Genomic DNA, 15,357 nt, shown 5'->3' with positions numbered 1-15,357 from the left:
GTCATGCTGGGTAAGATGGAGGGTCAGAGAAAAAGAGGAAGACCCCCAACGAGATTGATCAGCCAGGTGGCATCATTGATGGACTCAAGAGTGGCAGCAGTAGTGAGGTTGGCCCAGGATCGGACATTGTTTCGTTCTGCTGTGCATGGTCATTATGAGTCGGTTCCAACTCAATGGCACCTGACAACAACAACATATAAATGAAGGAAAGACTGAAGTTGTCAAAGACTTCATTTTGCTTCAATCAATCATCAACACTCATGGAAGCAGCAGTCAAGAAATCAAATGACATATTGCATTAGGCAAACCTGCTGTACAAGACCTCTTTAAAGTGTTCATGAGCAAAGATGTCAGCTTGAGGACTAAGGTGTGCCTGACCCAAGTCATGATATTTTCAATCACCTCATATGCATGTGAAAGTTGGACAGTGAATAACAAAGACCAAAGAAGAATTGATGCATTTGAGTTATGGTGTTGTAGCAGAATATTAAAAGTGCCATGGACTGCCAAAAGAACAACCAGATCTGTGTTGGAAGAAGTACATCCAGAGTGCTACTTGGGAGCCAGGATGGCTAGGCTTAGTCTCTCATACTTTGGACATATTGTCAAAAGGAACCAGTCCCTAGAGAAGGATATAATGTTTGGTAAAGTGGAAGGTAGGAGAAAAAGATGAAGACCCCCAACTAGATGGATTGACACTGTGACAGCAGCAATGGATACAAATGTAGCCACAACTGTGAGGTTGACTCAGGACTGGGCACAGTTTTGTTCTGTTGTGTATAGAGTCCCTATGAGTTGGTATTGACTTGATGGCACCTAACAGCAATGGGCAAAATACTGAAGGATGCAGAAAGCATCAGGAGTCACAGTACCAAAAAGCAATGGATGATGTTCAACATTCAAGAGTTAGTATATGATCAAGAGTCAATAGCACAGAAAGAAGTCATCCAAGGCGCACTGAAGGCATTGGCAGAAAAATAAGACTCCATGAATTGATGGAATACAAACTGAAACCTTTCAACAAATTGATGGAGCACTGAAGACATTCACTCATGTATGCCAAGAAACTTGGAAGATAGCTACCTGGCCAACTGACTGGAAGAGATCTGTATTTGTGCCAATCCAAATATAGGTAACCCAACAGAATGCAGAAATTTATTGGATAATATCATTAATATCACATGCAAGTAAAAATTCACAAAAGATTATTCAAAAAGAGTTGCAACAGTACATTAACTGCCATAGGTCCCAGCCGGATTCAGACGAGAATGTGCAACAAGTGATATCACTGCTGACATCAGATGGATCTTGGCTGAAACCAGAAAGATGTTTATCTGTGCTTTATTGACTATGCAAAGGCTTTGGACTATGTAGATCATGACAAGCTTTGGACAATATTGTGCAGAATGCATAGTCCAGAACATTTAATTGTGCTCATGAGGAACCTGTACATAGACCAGAAGACAGCCGTTTGAACAGGACAAAGGAACACTGAATGGTTTTAAATTAGGAAAGGTGTGTGCCAGAGTTGTATTCTTCCACCATACTTATTCAATCTGTATGCTGAAGAAATAATCCGAGAAACTGAACTATATGGAGACCGTGGCATCAGGATTAGAGGAAAACTCATTAACAACCTGCGATATGCAGATGATACAACCTTGCTTGCTGAAAACGAAGAGGCCTTAAAATACTTATTGATGAAGATGTCTTCATCAATGGATTGCACCTCAATGTAAAGAAAAAAAAAAATCTTCATCACTGGACCAATAAATAACAAGATGATAAATGCAGAAAAGATTGAAGTTTTCACGGAAGTAGAAGTCAGGAAATCAAACAACATATTGCATTAGGCAAATCTGCAGCACAAGATCTCTATGAAGTGTTGAAGAGCAAAGATGTCAGTTTGAGGACTAAGGTGCACCTGATCCAAGCCAAGGTATTTTCAGTAACCTCATATGCATGTGAAAGTTGAACACTGAATAAGGAAGAATGAAGAAGAATTGATGCATTTGACTTATGGTGTAGGAGAAGAATATTAAATGTACTATGGACTGCTATAAACAAATTAGTGCTGTCATAAGTACAGCCAGAGTGCTCCTTACAAGCCAGATGGCCAGACTTCATCTCTCATAATCCAGACATATTATCAGGAGGGACCTGTCCAGGAGAAGGATAGAATGCTTGGTAAATTGGAGGGCCAGCGAAAAAGGTGAAGCCCTCCAATGATAAGGATTGGCACAGTGGCAGCAGCAATGGGCTCAAACTTAACAATGATTTTAAGGATGGCACAGGACTGTGCAGCAGTTCTTTTGTACGTGGAGTCACGATGAGTCGGCACCGACTTGGCGGCACCTCACAACACAAACAATTCCATCTATGACCAGGAGAATAGCTGTTTCTTTACTTCTACATTTCAAACTGAGAATTATGTATATGCTAGGTGTCCAATACACATTTGCTCAACGTACAAGTGAATAAACAAAGGGATGTTTTGAGCTTGAAAAAAAAAGTAACACATTATTCTTCCTCAAAACGACAAAGAAAAATTATGAACACTGAAGATGGTAAAGTCAAACAAAGAAAAACCATAAATATATACTTAGGAAAATACAGTCTTTAATAACTGCTGTCACATTAGCAAAATTATTAATATACACACCAAAAAAAAAAAAAATCAAGAAAAAGAAAAAAACTGCCTGCTATCACTGCGGGTTAATGTGCTGGACTGCAAGGTCAGTTTGAACTGCAAGGTCAGTGGTTCAAGCTCACCAGCTTGGAACCTATGTAGGGTTCCTTGGAAATCCTATGTAGGGTTCCTATGAGTTTGACCCGACTCGACGGCACTTAACAACAACAAATTATTGCTTTTATAAAAAGTTAAACTTTTATCAGTTTGGGTATGGAAAATCCCTCCTTTCTATTTGTGAATAGTGAGTTTAAGAAGATACGAAAAAGAAACAAAATATACAGTAATTAGGGTAGAAGAAAGAATCTGTGATTGTTTACCAATGATGTTATTAACTACATAGAAAACCCACAGAAAGCTATATACAAAGGATTAGGATTAGTAGCGAGATTTTAGAAAGATGACTAGATACAGGATTAATATACAAAAGCTCAGTGTAATTCAACACACTGGCACCAAAATGTAGACACAACTGAAAGCTTGGGCTCTTCAGAAGCTATCATTAACAACTTGAAAAGTTAAAACATATGTGAAAAAGACTACTTTTCATGTTAATAACTGCTAAAAATATTAATTTTTTAAGACTATACACATGGGCTTCAAAAATGCTTAGAAAAATGAAATAGAAAGGTAATAGAAATTTTCCACAAACTTTTTGAAACCCCTTGTATATATTTCAACTCCAGAAAATCAAATATCAAAATGCACCACTAAAAATGTGTGAAAACACCAATGCATGCTAAATGAGTGAGTACAGATTAAAAGCTGATGTTGTTGTTAAGTGTTGTCGAGTCGGTTCCAACTCACAGCAACCCTATATGGGATTTTCAAGGTGTTACATCTTCATGGGATCAGAAAGCTTCATCTTTCTCTCACAGAGCAGCTGGCAAGCCTGAACTTCAGACTTTGTGCTTATCATACGAAACTACTATGCTCCCCAAAGTTAAAAGAGAAATATAACATAGCATAGTCTAAAAAGAAAATAACTTCCTCAAACTGTAATATAGTAATTATAACCCAAAAAATTTTATGTTGAGAACCTTGGCAGGTACTACATTAGCTAAACAATCAAGGTGAACATCACCATTAATACACAGTAACATCATGCATCCTCAGACAAGCTGCACAACTCCTCTATGATATCCTTCCCCATAATGCTGATCCTCAAAGTAATCATAAGGAATGTTCAACAGACCCAAAGTGAGAAACAGTCTACAAAATAACCAGCCAAGATGGACATACTGCCACTAAGAAAGAGGAGTTGGGCGTGAAATGCATGCTTTGGACCTGCCTTTGCTGCACTATGAAGCTCCTAAATCTAGGGAAAGACTGATGTCTAGATCCCTGGGGAGCTCCAAAGCATGTTGGGCCTACAGATGCTGAAAGGAGGCAAGGCCCCTGCCCTGTAGCCAGCATTCTGAATTTGGACTTCTAGCCCCTAAACTGTGAGAGAGTGAATTTCTGTTAAAGCAAAAGATTGGCCAGGATTCTTCTCAAGTATCGAGGTCACGGAAGACAAGTAAAGATTGTGGAACTATCATGAACTGAAGAGACCATGGGGACAGGACGACTAACTGCATGTGGAATCTTGGACCAGATTCAGAAGCAGAAAAGTGATGCTGGGGAAAAGAACTGATGAAATCCAGTAAGTTCTGTATTTTCAGTTAATAGGCGCTTTTTTTTTTTTTTGGCCAAGCTCAATTTCTTAGCTTTGATAAATATTCTTTATGGAGCTCTGGTAGCGTAGTGGTTACGAATTGAGCTGGGAACTGCAAGGTCAGCAGTTTGAAACTACCAGCTGTTCCGTGGGAGAAAGATGAGGCTTTCTGCTCCCGTAAAGATTTACAGCCTCAGAAACCATGTACAGGGTCGCTATGAGTCGGAACCGACTCCACGGCATATAACAACAATAACAACTATGTGTGGCACTGCAGGGTAATACACTGGACCATGAGGTCGGTTTGAACTGGATGGTCGGCAGTTCAAACTCCCCACCCACTCCTCAATCCTATATAGGATTGCTGTGAGTCGGAATCAACTTGACAGCACTTAGCAACTAGTCCAATGTGGATGCCCAAGAAGAAGCTGCAAACATGGCATCCAGGCTCTCGAGCTCTCATTTTGGCAAGTCTTCTGTAAGCCTAAATTCGCTCAATAAAAAAACGAACTGCTTAGAAAATAGCTAAAGACATGAAGGCATTTCCAAGGGAAATGAGGTGTCTGGTATAGCTCCCAAAATGAAAATGCACAAAATATGAATAAATCTGAGAAATATCAAGTTAAGTGAAAAAGGCAAACTATAAAAGAATAAGAACTTATAGCAAAATAGTTTTTATAAAGTTCAAACACAAGCAAAATGAAACATTATTTACAGATGAAAAGATGGGTAAATTATTTTTAAAAGCAATTTTTGATGAGCATATTGGGCCACGAATTCAATATGGGAGAAAATGAGGGATTTTTATGATAAGAAGGAATTCAAAGAGAGATTCAACTCTATTGTGTCACACCCATCTTCTGCAATGGGACCGATTCCGACTCACAGCAGCCCTATGAAGCGTTTGTTGTTGTTCAATGCGGTCGAGTTGGTTCCGACTCATAGCGACCCTGTGTAGGATTTCCAAGGAGTCGTTGGTGAGTTTCAGCCACTGACCTTGTGTTTCAGACTGACCTTACGGTCCAGTGCATTATCCTGCAGCACCACACCAGGACTCCATGTAGGGTTTATGAAGTTGGAATTCTTTACAGAAGTAAAGCCTCTTCTTTATCCTGTGGAACGGCTGGTGGAGTCAAATTGCTGACCTCGCAGTTAGGAGTGTTCTTAGGGCTCTACACTCAACACCCTTAGTGATATTGTGCTTCTTAATTTGGGTGGTATAGTTTGCCAAAAACTTCATTTTGCTCAAATCAACCATCAACATTTATGGAAGCAGCAGTCAAGAAATCAAACAACGTATTGCATTAGGCAAATCTGCTGCACAAGACCTCTTTAAAGTGTGAAAGAGCAAAGATCTCAGTTTGAGGACTAAGGTGCACCTGACCCAAGCCATGGTATTTTCAATAGCTTCATATGCATTTGAGTTATGGTGTTGGAGGAGAATATTAAAAAGTACCATGGACTGTCAAAAGAACAAACCAATCTGTGTTGGAAGAAATATAACCAAAATGTTCCTTGGAAGCCAAGGTCTCCAGATTTCATTTCCCATACTATCAGGAGGGACATATTACCAGGAGGGACTAGTCCCTGTTGAAGGACCTCATGTTCGGTAAAGTTGAGGGTCAGAGAAAAACAGGGAGACCCCACTGAGATGGACTGGCACAGTGGCAGCAGCAATGAGCTCAAGCGTGGCAACTATTGTGAGGTTGGCGCAGGACCAGGCAGAGTTTTGTTCTGTTGTACATAAGGCCACTATGAGTCAGTATCAACTTGATGGCACCTAACAAAAACAACAATTTCTTAATTTGGGTGGTAAATTCATGGGTTCATTTTAACATCAGATTTCAAAAATTACGTGCTAGGTAAATATTCTCATTTGTAAAACATATTTTGTATGTTAACAGTTTTAGAGCAATACTTTAGACAAAGACAACCAAACTCTTAATAGTGACTATATCTACATATCTGGGGATGAAATGATAGAATCATTGGAATAATCTGAACCGTCAGTGTATGTCTTTATTTGGAAAAATAAAAGTTAGGAATGCTTATTAATATACTAGCAATGCTTTCCTCATTAATATCATGATCAGTAATTCAATCTTTTCTCAAAGGAGTTCCTTCATGAATACTACTCCCATTCAAGATAAATGCCCTCACAACTAGGTCCTACTATAGACGCATCAACAAATCCACAGCCCCAACTTCCTACTGCTGACAGGTAAGGGTGGTGGGGTGTGTATGCAAACATTCTACATAAAGAAGCATTCGTTCCACTAACCTGAGGGATGTGTGAGTAAAACACTTATGAGGAAAAGGACCAGTTACAGACTTAAGGAATTATGACAAGGAAGACCAAATGGCCTCTTTGCCTTAAAGAAAAGAAAGGAAAAACACAAGTCACCATTTGTATCCTCAGCCATTCATCCCCCCTTTTCCCACTAAAGATCCTTATAGAACAGGGTGATACACAGGAAGACAGCCATACATCCTTGTAGTGACCACCACTATCATCACCACTCTTATTCAATAAAAAAATGCTCGGAGGTATGTGGGTCCAGATTGGAGACTCCGTGCAAACCCATTTAATGGTGCCAGATCCCTAAGAACCTGCAAAGAGGAACAATCAAACATCAGCTACACCTAGGGCCCAGTATTTCAGTCCACATCCAAAGTGGAAAATAAGTGTGGCAACTTCATAGTGTCTCTGATTGTATATTTATGTATTATTCTCTATAAAAAAGGAGAGAACATGTAACGTATTGTCCCTTCTCTGGCTCAGTATTACAGCACAGCTGAGGGCAGAAGTAAGGAATGGAACCTTTAGGAAAAGTGTCAGGTGAGCAGATGAGTAAAAGAGATCAAAGAATGGGGGAAGAAAGGAGGCTGGACACTGATCTTAGAGAAGGTCTTGAAAGAAGAGAGAAGGCTGAGCTACTTAAGGGGTGGAACAGATGGCTAATAGCATCTAAGGTGCTCTTCCATCTTAAAAGGGATTCCAGAACGTATACTAAAGAGTGTAGATGAAGATGAGGACCTTGGAAGAACTAACCATTCCAGTCTGCTGTATGCAGTAAAGGAAACCACAGGTCTATCACCCTCGCCTGCATCAGAACCCTTCTCCCCTGCTTGGACCAGTATGGCCTCTATGTTGAAGAGGTAGCTTTTTCCAAAGCCGATCCTTATAGGCCACCAGGTGGAGCCCAACAGTCACACAAACATAGAGCCCCCTCCTCAGCCGGAATGGCTTCTCTCTTATCACTCACCTAGGACCAAGGCCCCTGGAAGTAGCTGACAAAGTCTATGCTTGCTAACACAAGCTCCTAGCATAATATTCCTCACAGCCACTAGACCTTGGCAGGGTACTTGAAAAGGTGAAACCCCCTTTTGTGTATAGAAAACCTGAGCTAGAGCTAGTCTTCACTTTGCTAATCTTGTAGGCTAGGCCTCAATGAAACCGGTTTGGTTTGTTTTTTTACCTGCCTAGAACAGTTTTCTTTTCCTACTAGATACAATGAAATGTTGACCACCTCTCCAATTTATATCTACAACATAAAAAATTCAGTATTTAGCAAAACTGAATGGAAGAGGAAATGCATTAATTTCTATCAGTCAACCAGTATTAGTCTGACAACTGACCAAATATAAGGTACACAGTCTGGAGATGGGGGAGATGGGGGAATGCTAAAGCAGAGTCCCCACCTGAACCACGACCTCTTCCACCACACACATCATTAGCCTGAGCTTCCCTCTCCTCCTTTCACCTCACCTTGTCAGTCAATCCAATGGAACCTGATGCTCTCCGCTCTTGTGGAGACTATCAGTACTATGACCCATTCCCTATTGTTAATTTCGAGTTTCCCATTAAATCTATACAACCCATGATCAATCAAAAATCTCAACCCTGTTATATATGTCCTGGCCTACTCATTCCCTACTCTCCAAAGCCATCAAAGTTTGCTGGAGAAAATAACACCAGTATGTCCATTTGCTCTAGGTTAATCCATGTTGTATATCTTCAGTTAGGCCTCAGGGTTGCCAAGAAACAGTATTATGCTCCGCACAGTAGTGAATGTAAAACTTTTCTATTTTCTTCAAGACTTATTCTTAAATATTCAAGAAGAAACCATGAGCAGTCTAAGAAAAAGTGACCCTGATGTTTTCTTTGCTTATAACATCTTGGGGGAAAGCTAGAGTTGTAGACTCTATACTTTAGGACAGCAAATTTCAGAAGGTTCTGAGAAAAGACAGGCACAGATTCCAATGAAAGAGTGTGTAAAGAGAAAGATCATGTAAAAGGGTTAGAAAACTCTTTAAACTATAGATCTGACTACATAAATGTAAATTATTTCTGGTGAGAAAATCAATACGGCTTTTAAACCATCCTGGACAAGATTTACAATACTATGAAAAGAACTAGCTACATTGCGACGTATCACAAAAGCACTGATTGTTAACAGCCATCAAACACAGAGCTTGGGTTGTTATTGTAGTATCACAGGACAAAGAATCGTGAAAATAAGTAGTTATTATGTATACAGAGTTGAACAAGGCTCAACTAAGATATGAAATATATAGTTCTAAAAACAAGATGGAAAATAGTTTTGTAATAAATGGAGGTCTTGAATACTATACTTCTTTTTGAGCTCTTCGTCATTGTAGGCGCCATTAGGGGTGCAACAGAGGCAACACTGACACTGAAAACTCCACTTCCATCGAGATGAGCCCGACTCATAGTAACCCTACACTGGGTTTCCAAGACTGTAAATCTTGACAAGGAGCAAACAGCTTCATCCTTCTCTCATGGATTGGCTAATGGATTTGAACTGTCAAGCTTATAGTTAGCAGCCTAACCCACAGTGCCACCAGGGCTCCTTTGACACTGAAGGGGAGGCCAAGATCAATGGTGCTTCCAAAGCTACTTTCATCATATATTCTACTAGTATTTGCATTTTAGTCAATCTTTTTCTTACGTACATGTGAAACTGTGATACCTTGGCTGCCATTTTAGTTCGGAATTCTTCCTGAGACCTCCCTCTATTTCCTGCCCTGGGTTCCAAGAGAATCACCAGTTTCTCATATTAATCCCCACTTTGATTTAAATTAGGTCAAGTGGTATTTCATGTCCTACAATCATATTATCCCTGTGACATTCACGTACAGTCCTTCTATCATCTCCTTGAATAAAGAACGCACAGCATGTTAACCCACAGTGCTCCTCATACAATAATAGTTCAATACACGTCTAGTAAACGGAATTTAGCTACAGAAGAAGGAAATGACTTTGGAGTGAGCTGTTGTTGTTGTTGTTAGTAACCCTGTGTACCACAGAGCGGCCTGCTGCCTGGCCTGCGCCGGCCGGCCTCACAGTCATTGCTGTGTTTGAGTCCACTGTTGCAGACATTGTGTCCATCCATTTCCTTAAAGGTTTTCTTCTTTTTCACTGACCCTCCACTTTACCAAGCATGATGTCCTTCTTCAGTAATGGACCCTCCCCTACTTACAGGAGACAGAGGAAGTTCAATATTTTTAAAGGGAGCGGTGGGGAAGGGCAAGGAAGCAATTCAGAAGGAAGTCGCTGTGGTAGAGAGCAGTCACACACACTCACACCAGAGCAAGTCCTACCTTCACATGTCTGGTCAAAACCTGGCACAGAGGAGAGAGGGAACCCAGGCAGTCAGCACACGGCATGTTGACTGGGAACCAGTGACCTCAATTCCTAAAGATCGGTAACTGATAGCCAGAACAAAATGGCAAGGCGACCACCAACACGCTCAACAGCTGCAGCCCTCACCCTCGGGAGACAGAGGTCAGCTGAGAACTGCACCAGGAAAACCTGCCATTTCTTACTGCTTAAAATAATTTTTTTTGTCTTTTGTGCAAAGATTTTTTAAAAAAGGCCTATTTCTATTAAAGACTGCTAATGTCTTTATATTAAGGATATTGTGAAAAAAATTCATTCCTTTTTCCATCTAAATATGAGAATCCTTATCTTTTGAAAAAATTACATGATTCATTATATGACTAATATATTAATATATGTAGATATATGATAATTCTAGAATTAACATAAAAACAGCAAATTATTTTAACAGACTCTTTCTGTTGATGCAAATGTACTTGCGGCTTCAAAGGCATCACTCACTCCCTTTGTAGTAAATTAACCCATGAGAAGAAAGCAGTCATAGCTTTTTCCTTTTAAACTTTTTCTTGTGATTTTTTACAGGGTGAAACTTTACAGAGCAAATGGATACTCCCGTCAAAAATTCACACACATCTTGATTCTCGACCTTGATTGCAATCCCTCAATTCATCAGAACTTTTCCTACTTCTTGCCTGGACTTCCTGTTTCCATGCCTTCCTCTTTCCTATCCCATCCTGCTTTCTGAGCTTTATCACTGGGCAAATGCTGCTCTTCTGAACCCACAGAATGTTGATTGTTCTAAGGAGTACGCACCTCCCTGGTATGACTGTTCATCTTACAGACCTGTCTACTGCTTGGCTGAAAGTTGAGCCATGGGCAGGCGAGGGGGTGGAGGGTGAGGGTGGTGGTGGAAGGAGGCATGGGGAGGGGGGACTTGATGAAGTAATTGCTCAGCTGTGAAAAGGAGCCAGGAAGGCCATTGAAGAAACAGACGAAATTCACACCAGGGAGATTTCCTGACTACACCCTCACCACTTGAAAACTAAGGAAGTAGTCCAATCAAGTGTGCACAAAGAGGTCTGACAGATAGGCAGATAAGAGGCAAGGCAGGTTTCCGGGTTGGAGGTAAGCACAGTTAACAGGGACTGGGGGGCACGGCCATTAGCGGCCATTTCATTTGATGGTGAGAAGCTGGCAGGCTTCAGAGAAGGTCTATTTAGAGCTTATGGGGTTAAATTCACTTCTGGATAGTGAGTTAGGTGTAAAAATGATGATGCTGCAATCATACCACGTAAGAGCAGAAAAGGGTAGGTTCAGAGCAGCTCCGAGATCACAGATCGGACACTGCTCTTCAGACAGCTGAGAATGTGAAACAGGGTGGTGTTGTTTAAATTGCCTTGGGTATGACACACAGACCTGACGTGGCTTACTTCACTAGGCATACGAGGCAAAGTGTACAATAAATCTTAGAAAAGAAGCACATTGGGGCCAATCCTTCAGCATCCACCCTCGGAACCCGAGAACATTCCCAGAAGGTCCATCCTGCCCACGTTAGATGACTGGCAAGCAGGTCACCACACTGGACTAAAAGCAAATGTCAGAACAAACTCTTTTCTAGCTCATATCCTTTTATTTCATTTTCTTGTGACGCATAAACCAGACACCAGCAATTATAAAGGGCAGTAAAATTCATCAGCCACTCCTCGGAAATCCTATACACGATTGCTATGAATTGAAATTGACTTGATGGCACTTAACAAAAAAACCCAACAAGAAGTAAAGACACAGCTGAGATTTAATGTTGCTTTTAAAAAAAAAGAAAAAAAAAAAAAAATACCACTTGCGAGAAGATAAGAGGTCCAGCACTTAATTCAGCTCAAAATGACCAGTCAACTATGACACTCTGTATCTTCATTTCAGTTACAGAGGTTTCTAGCAGCTTCCAGAGGAACCTTTTTGTGCTTTGTTGTTAATTCCCCCGAGTCTGTTCCAATCCATAGCGCCCCTGTATAGGGTTTCCAAGGAGCAGCTGGGGAGCTTGAACCACTGACCCTGCAGTTCAAACAGCTTTGCAGTCTGGTGCACTAACCCAGGACTCCTTTTTTTTGTGCTTACAGCAAGGTAATTTAATTTTTAAAGCCAAAGGTAAAACCTCTTATGATCAACATCAAATAGGCAAATCATTCCAAAATACCTTCATATTCATATGTTAAAGCAAAAGAGACTGGGGCTACCCCTCACTCCCACCCCCACAAACACTTGGAGTTTTGCATATTTGACCATGAGACTTTGAAGAAGGGCTCTGCTTGTCAGATGCCATGAATTCTCAGTGGTACACAAGTACAAAAGGGATTCACATTCACGACACAAAAGGAAGTAAGACAGGGGTTCACAATGTGCTCACACCAAGACACAAACACTAAAGGTAACAGCTGTGAACTCAAGAACTGACAAGTGGTCACTTGAGGTGATAGTGAAAGGCGATTTCTGAAGAATCAGGCCCCATGCTTTAATAAATAAAAGGTGACCCAGAAGCCACCTCAAGTTCTGCCTGGGACCCATGGTTTCTCCTGCCAGAGACCACCTACCCCAGGGCAAAATTGCTGTCCTCCTTCCAGTCCACGATGCGGCCGATGAACAACGTGTTGGCGTAATCTTTAGGCCGGGTCACAAAGTCTTGGGGGCAGTCCTTGAGAGGCACATAAATTCTAGGCACTCGATGGTCCAAGGGGGAAAACAGGGCATATTTCCTAAACAGCTCACTGTTCTTGTCAGCCAAGAGCTTGAGGAGGCCCGTGGCTGCCCGGGAATGCTTTTTCTCCAAGATGTAAACCACCTGAAAACACCAAACACAAGGTCAATACTGTGAATCTACAGGGCAGGGCAACAGTGAAGAGAAGTCAGCTGGCCAGCAGTTTATCTACATCAAAATGAAGTCGTTCTCAATCATTGTAATGAAACAAAGGGTATGATTTGTTGAATGTAAAACTGATGATCTGTCTTGTAAACTTTCACTCAATTCATAATAAAAACTTAAAAAGAAAAAAAAATGAAGCGGTTCTCTGTGACACTCTGTGACGAATCTATATTTAAGTTGCAACATCTATGATCTCCAGTGACCATATGCATTCAAGAAAAAAACCCTGCAATGGACAGATGCTTTAGATAAAAGTGTGTTTCAACCAAGACGTACATTCTAAGAGGATGTGTAAGACTCCGGCCGGCTGGCAGGAACATTAGGTTCCATACTGAGCTCACTCATATGTTTGGTGTACAAGCGTACTAAGGAAACAAATGGAATTCGTTTGGGATGCAAGGTGGGTAAGGTTTGTTAATTTGTGATTCACTGTTCCATCCCAAAATTGACTGCAAACACCCATAAGGCAGATCTGTAAGCTGTTGTTGTTGTTGTTAAGTGCCGTCGAGTCGGTTCCAACTCATAGCGACCCTGTACAGGGCTTCTGAGGCTGTAAATCTTTATGGGAGCAGTAAGCCTCATCTGTCTCCCGCGGAGCAGCTGGTAGTTTCGAACTGCTGACCTTAAGGTTCTCAGCTCAATTCGTAACCACTATAAGAGATCTATAAGAGACTCTGTAAATTGTTCACATAGATTAAGAAACGAAACCCACTGCTATCGAGTCAGTTCTGAGTTAGAGCGACCCCTGCAGAAAGTCTCTGTGACTACACAGCTTTATGGCAGCAGTCTTGTCTTTCCCTGTGGCTCAGCTGTGGTTCAAACCAACCGTGCAGTCCAGTGCTTTATCCTATAGCACCACACCAGGGCTCCAAACACACAAGAACATATAAAGATTTCAAGACTGAAAATCTTCATGCAAGTAACAGGCTCATCTATCTTCTATGGATCCACTGGTAGGTTGGAAGCAACAACCTGATGGTCAGCAGCCCAAAGCTAGCCCACGGTACCACCAGGACTCCTTGTTCAATCAGATGTTGTTGTTAAGTGCCATCAAGTCAGTTGACTCATAACAGCCTTGAATAGGGTTGCCAAGGAGCAGCTGGCGGATTGGAACTGCAGATCTTGCACGTAGCAGTCGAGACTTTGTCCTACAGCACCACACCAAGACTCACAGATGGTAGTGTTGTTAAGTGCTGTCCAGTCCACACCTACTCATAGCGATCCTATGCAAAACAGAGCGAAACACTGTCCAGTCCTGGGCCAACCTTACAATCGGTGCTATGCTTGAGCCCAATGCTGCTGCCATTGTGCCAACCCATCTCATTGGAGGCCCTCCTTTTTTTCACTGACCCTCTACTTTACCAAGCATGATGTCCTTCTCCAGGGACTGGTCCCTCCTGATTTGAAATATGAGAGACGAAGCTTGGCCATCCTGGCCTCTAAGGAGCATTCTGGCTATACTTGTAATAATACAGATGTGTTTGTTCTTTTGGCAGTCTGTGGTATTTTAATATTCTCCTCCAATACCATAATTCATAAGCTTCAATTTTTCTACAGTTTTCCTTATTCACTGTCCTGCCTTCACAAGCATGTGAGGCTACTGAAAATACCCTGGTTTGGGTTAGGCACACTTTAGTCCTCAAACTGATATCTTTGCTCTTGTATCTTTAAAAAGGTCTTGTGCAGCAGATTTGGCTAATGCAATACATTACTTGCTTTCTTGACTGCTGCTTCCATGACTGTTGATGGTTGATCTGAGCAAAATGAAGTCTTTGACAACTTCAATCTTTTCTCCATTTATATGGATGTTATTTATTGGTCTAGTACTAAGGATTTCTGCTTTCTTTACATTGAGGTGCAACCCATGCTGAGGACTGTAGTCTCTGATCTTCATGAGTAAATATTTTAAGTCCCCTTCACTTTCAGCTAGCAAGGTTGTATTATCTGCATATCACAGGTTGTTCATGAATCTTCCTCCAATCCTGATAACATGTTCTTCTTCATATAAACCATCTTCTCAGATTATTTGTTCAGCATACAAATTGAATAAATATGGTAAAAGAATACAACCCAAGCACATACCTTTCCTAATTTTAAACCTTTCACTGTTCCCTTGTTCTGTTCAAACAACTGCCTTTTGGTCTATGTACAGGTTCCTCACGAACACAATTAAGTGTTCCAGAATACTCAATTCCTGCAATGTTGCCCATAGCTGGTCATAATCCTCACATAGTCCCTAAAGCACAGGTAAATACCTTTCTGGTATTCTCTGCTTTCAGCCAAGATCCATCTGACGTCAACAATGATATCCTTCATTCCACGTCCTCTTCTGAATCCAGCCTGAACCTCTGGTTGTTGTTGTTGTTGTTGTTGCTAGGTGCCATTGAGTTGGTCCTGACCCCTAGCAACCTTACACACAGCAGAAAGAAACACTGCCCGATCCTGGGCCA

At 41.2% G+C, this 15,357-nt stretch overlaps 1 protein-coding gene across 1 annotated transcript in view; it reads right to left on the bottom strand.

Moving 5' to 3' along the window:
• Positions 1-15,357, bottom strand: part of DIS3L2 (DIS3 mitotic control homolog (S. cerevisiae)-like 2) — a 429,536-nt gene that overhangs the window by 275,698 nt on the left and 138,481 nt on the right. The window contains exon 7 of the mRNA XM_006866746.1: positions 12,579-12,826. Coding sequence (XP_006866808.1) covers positions 12,579-12,826 — 248 coding nt within the window. The remainder of the gene's footprint in view (positions 1-12,578; positions 12,827-15,357) is intronic.

Source organism: Chrysochloris asiatica, unplaced genomic scaffold, assembly GCF_000296735.1.
Source record: "Chrysochloris asiatica unplaced genomic scaffold, ChrAsi1.0 scaffold00096, whole genome shotgun sequence".
Classification (NCBI taxonomy): domain Eukaryota; kingdom Metazoa; phylum Chordata; class Mammalia; order Afrosoricida; family Chrysochloridae; genus Chrysochloris; species Chrysochloris asiatica.
The sequence above is the reverse complement of the archived record's forward strand: the minus strand, read 5'-3'. Positions and strand labels throughout refer to the sequence as shown.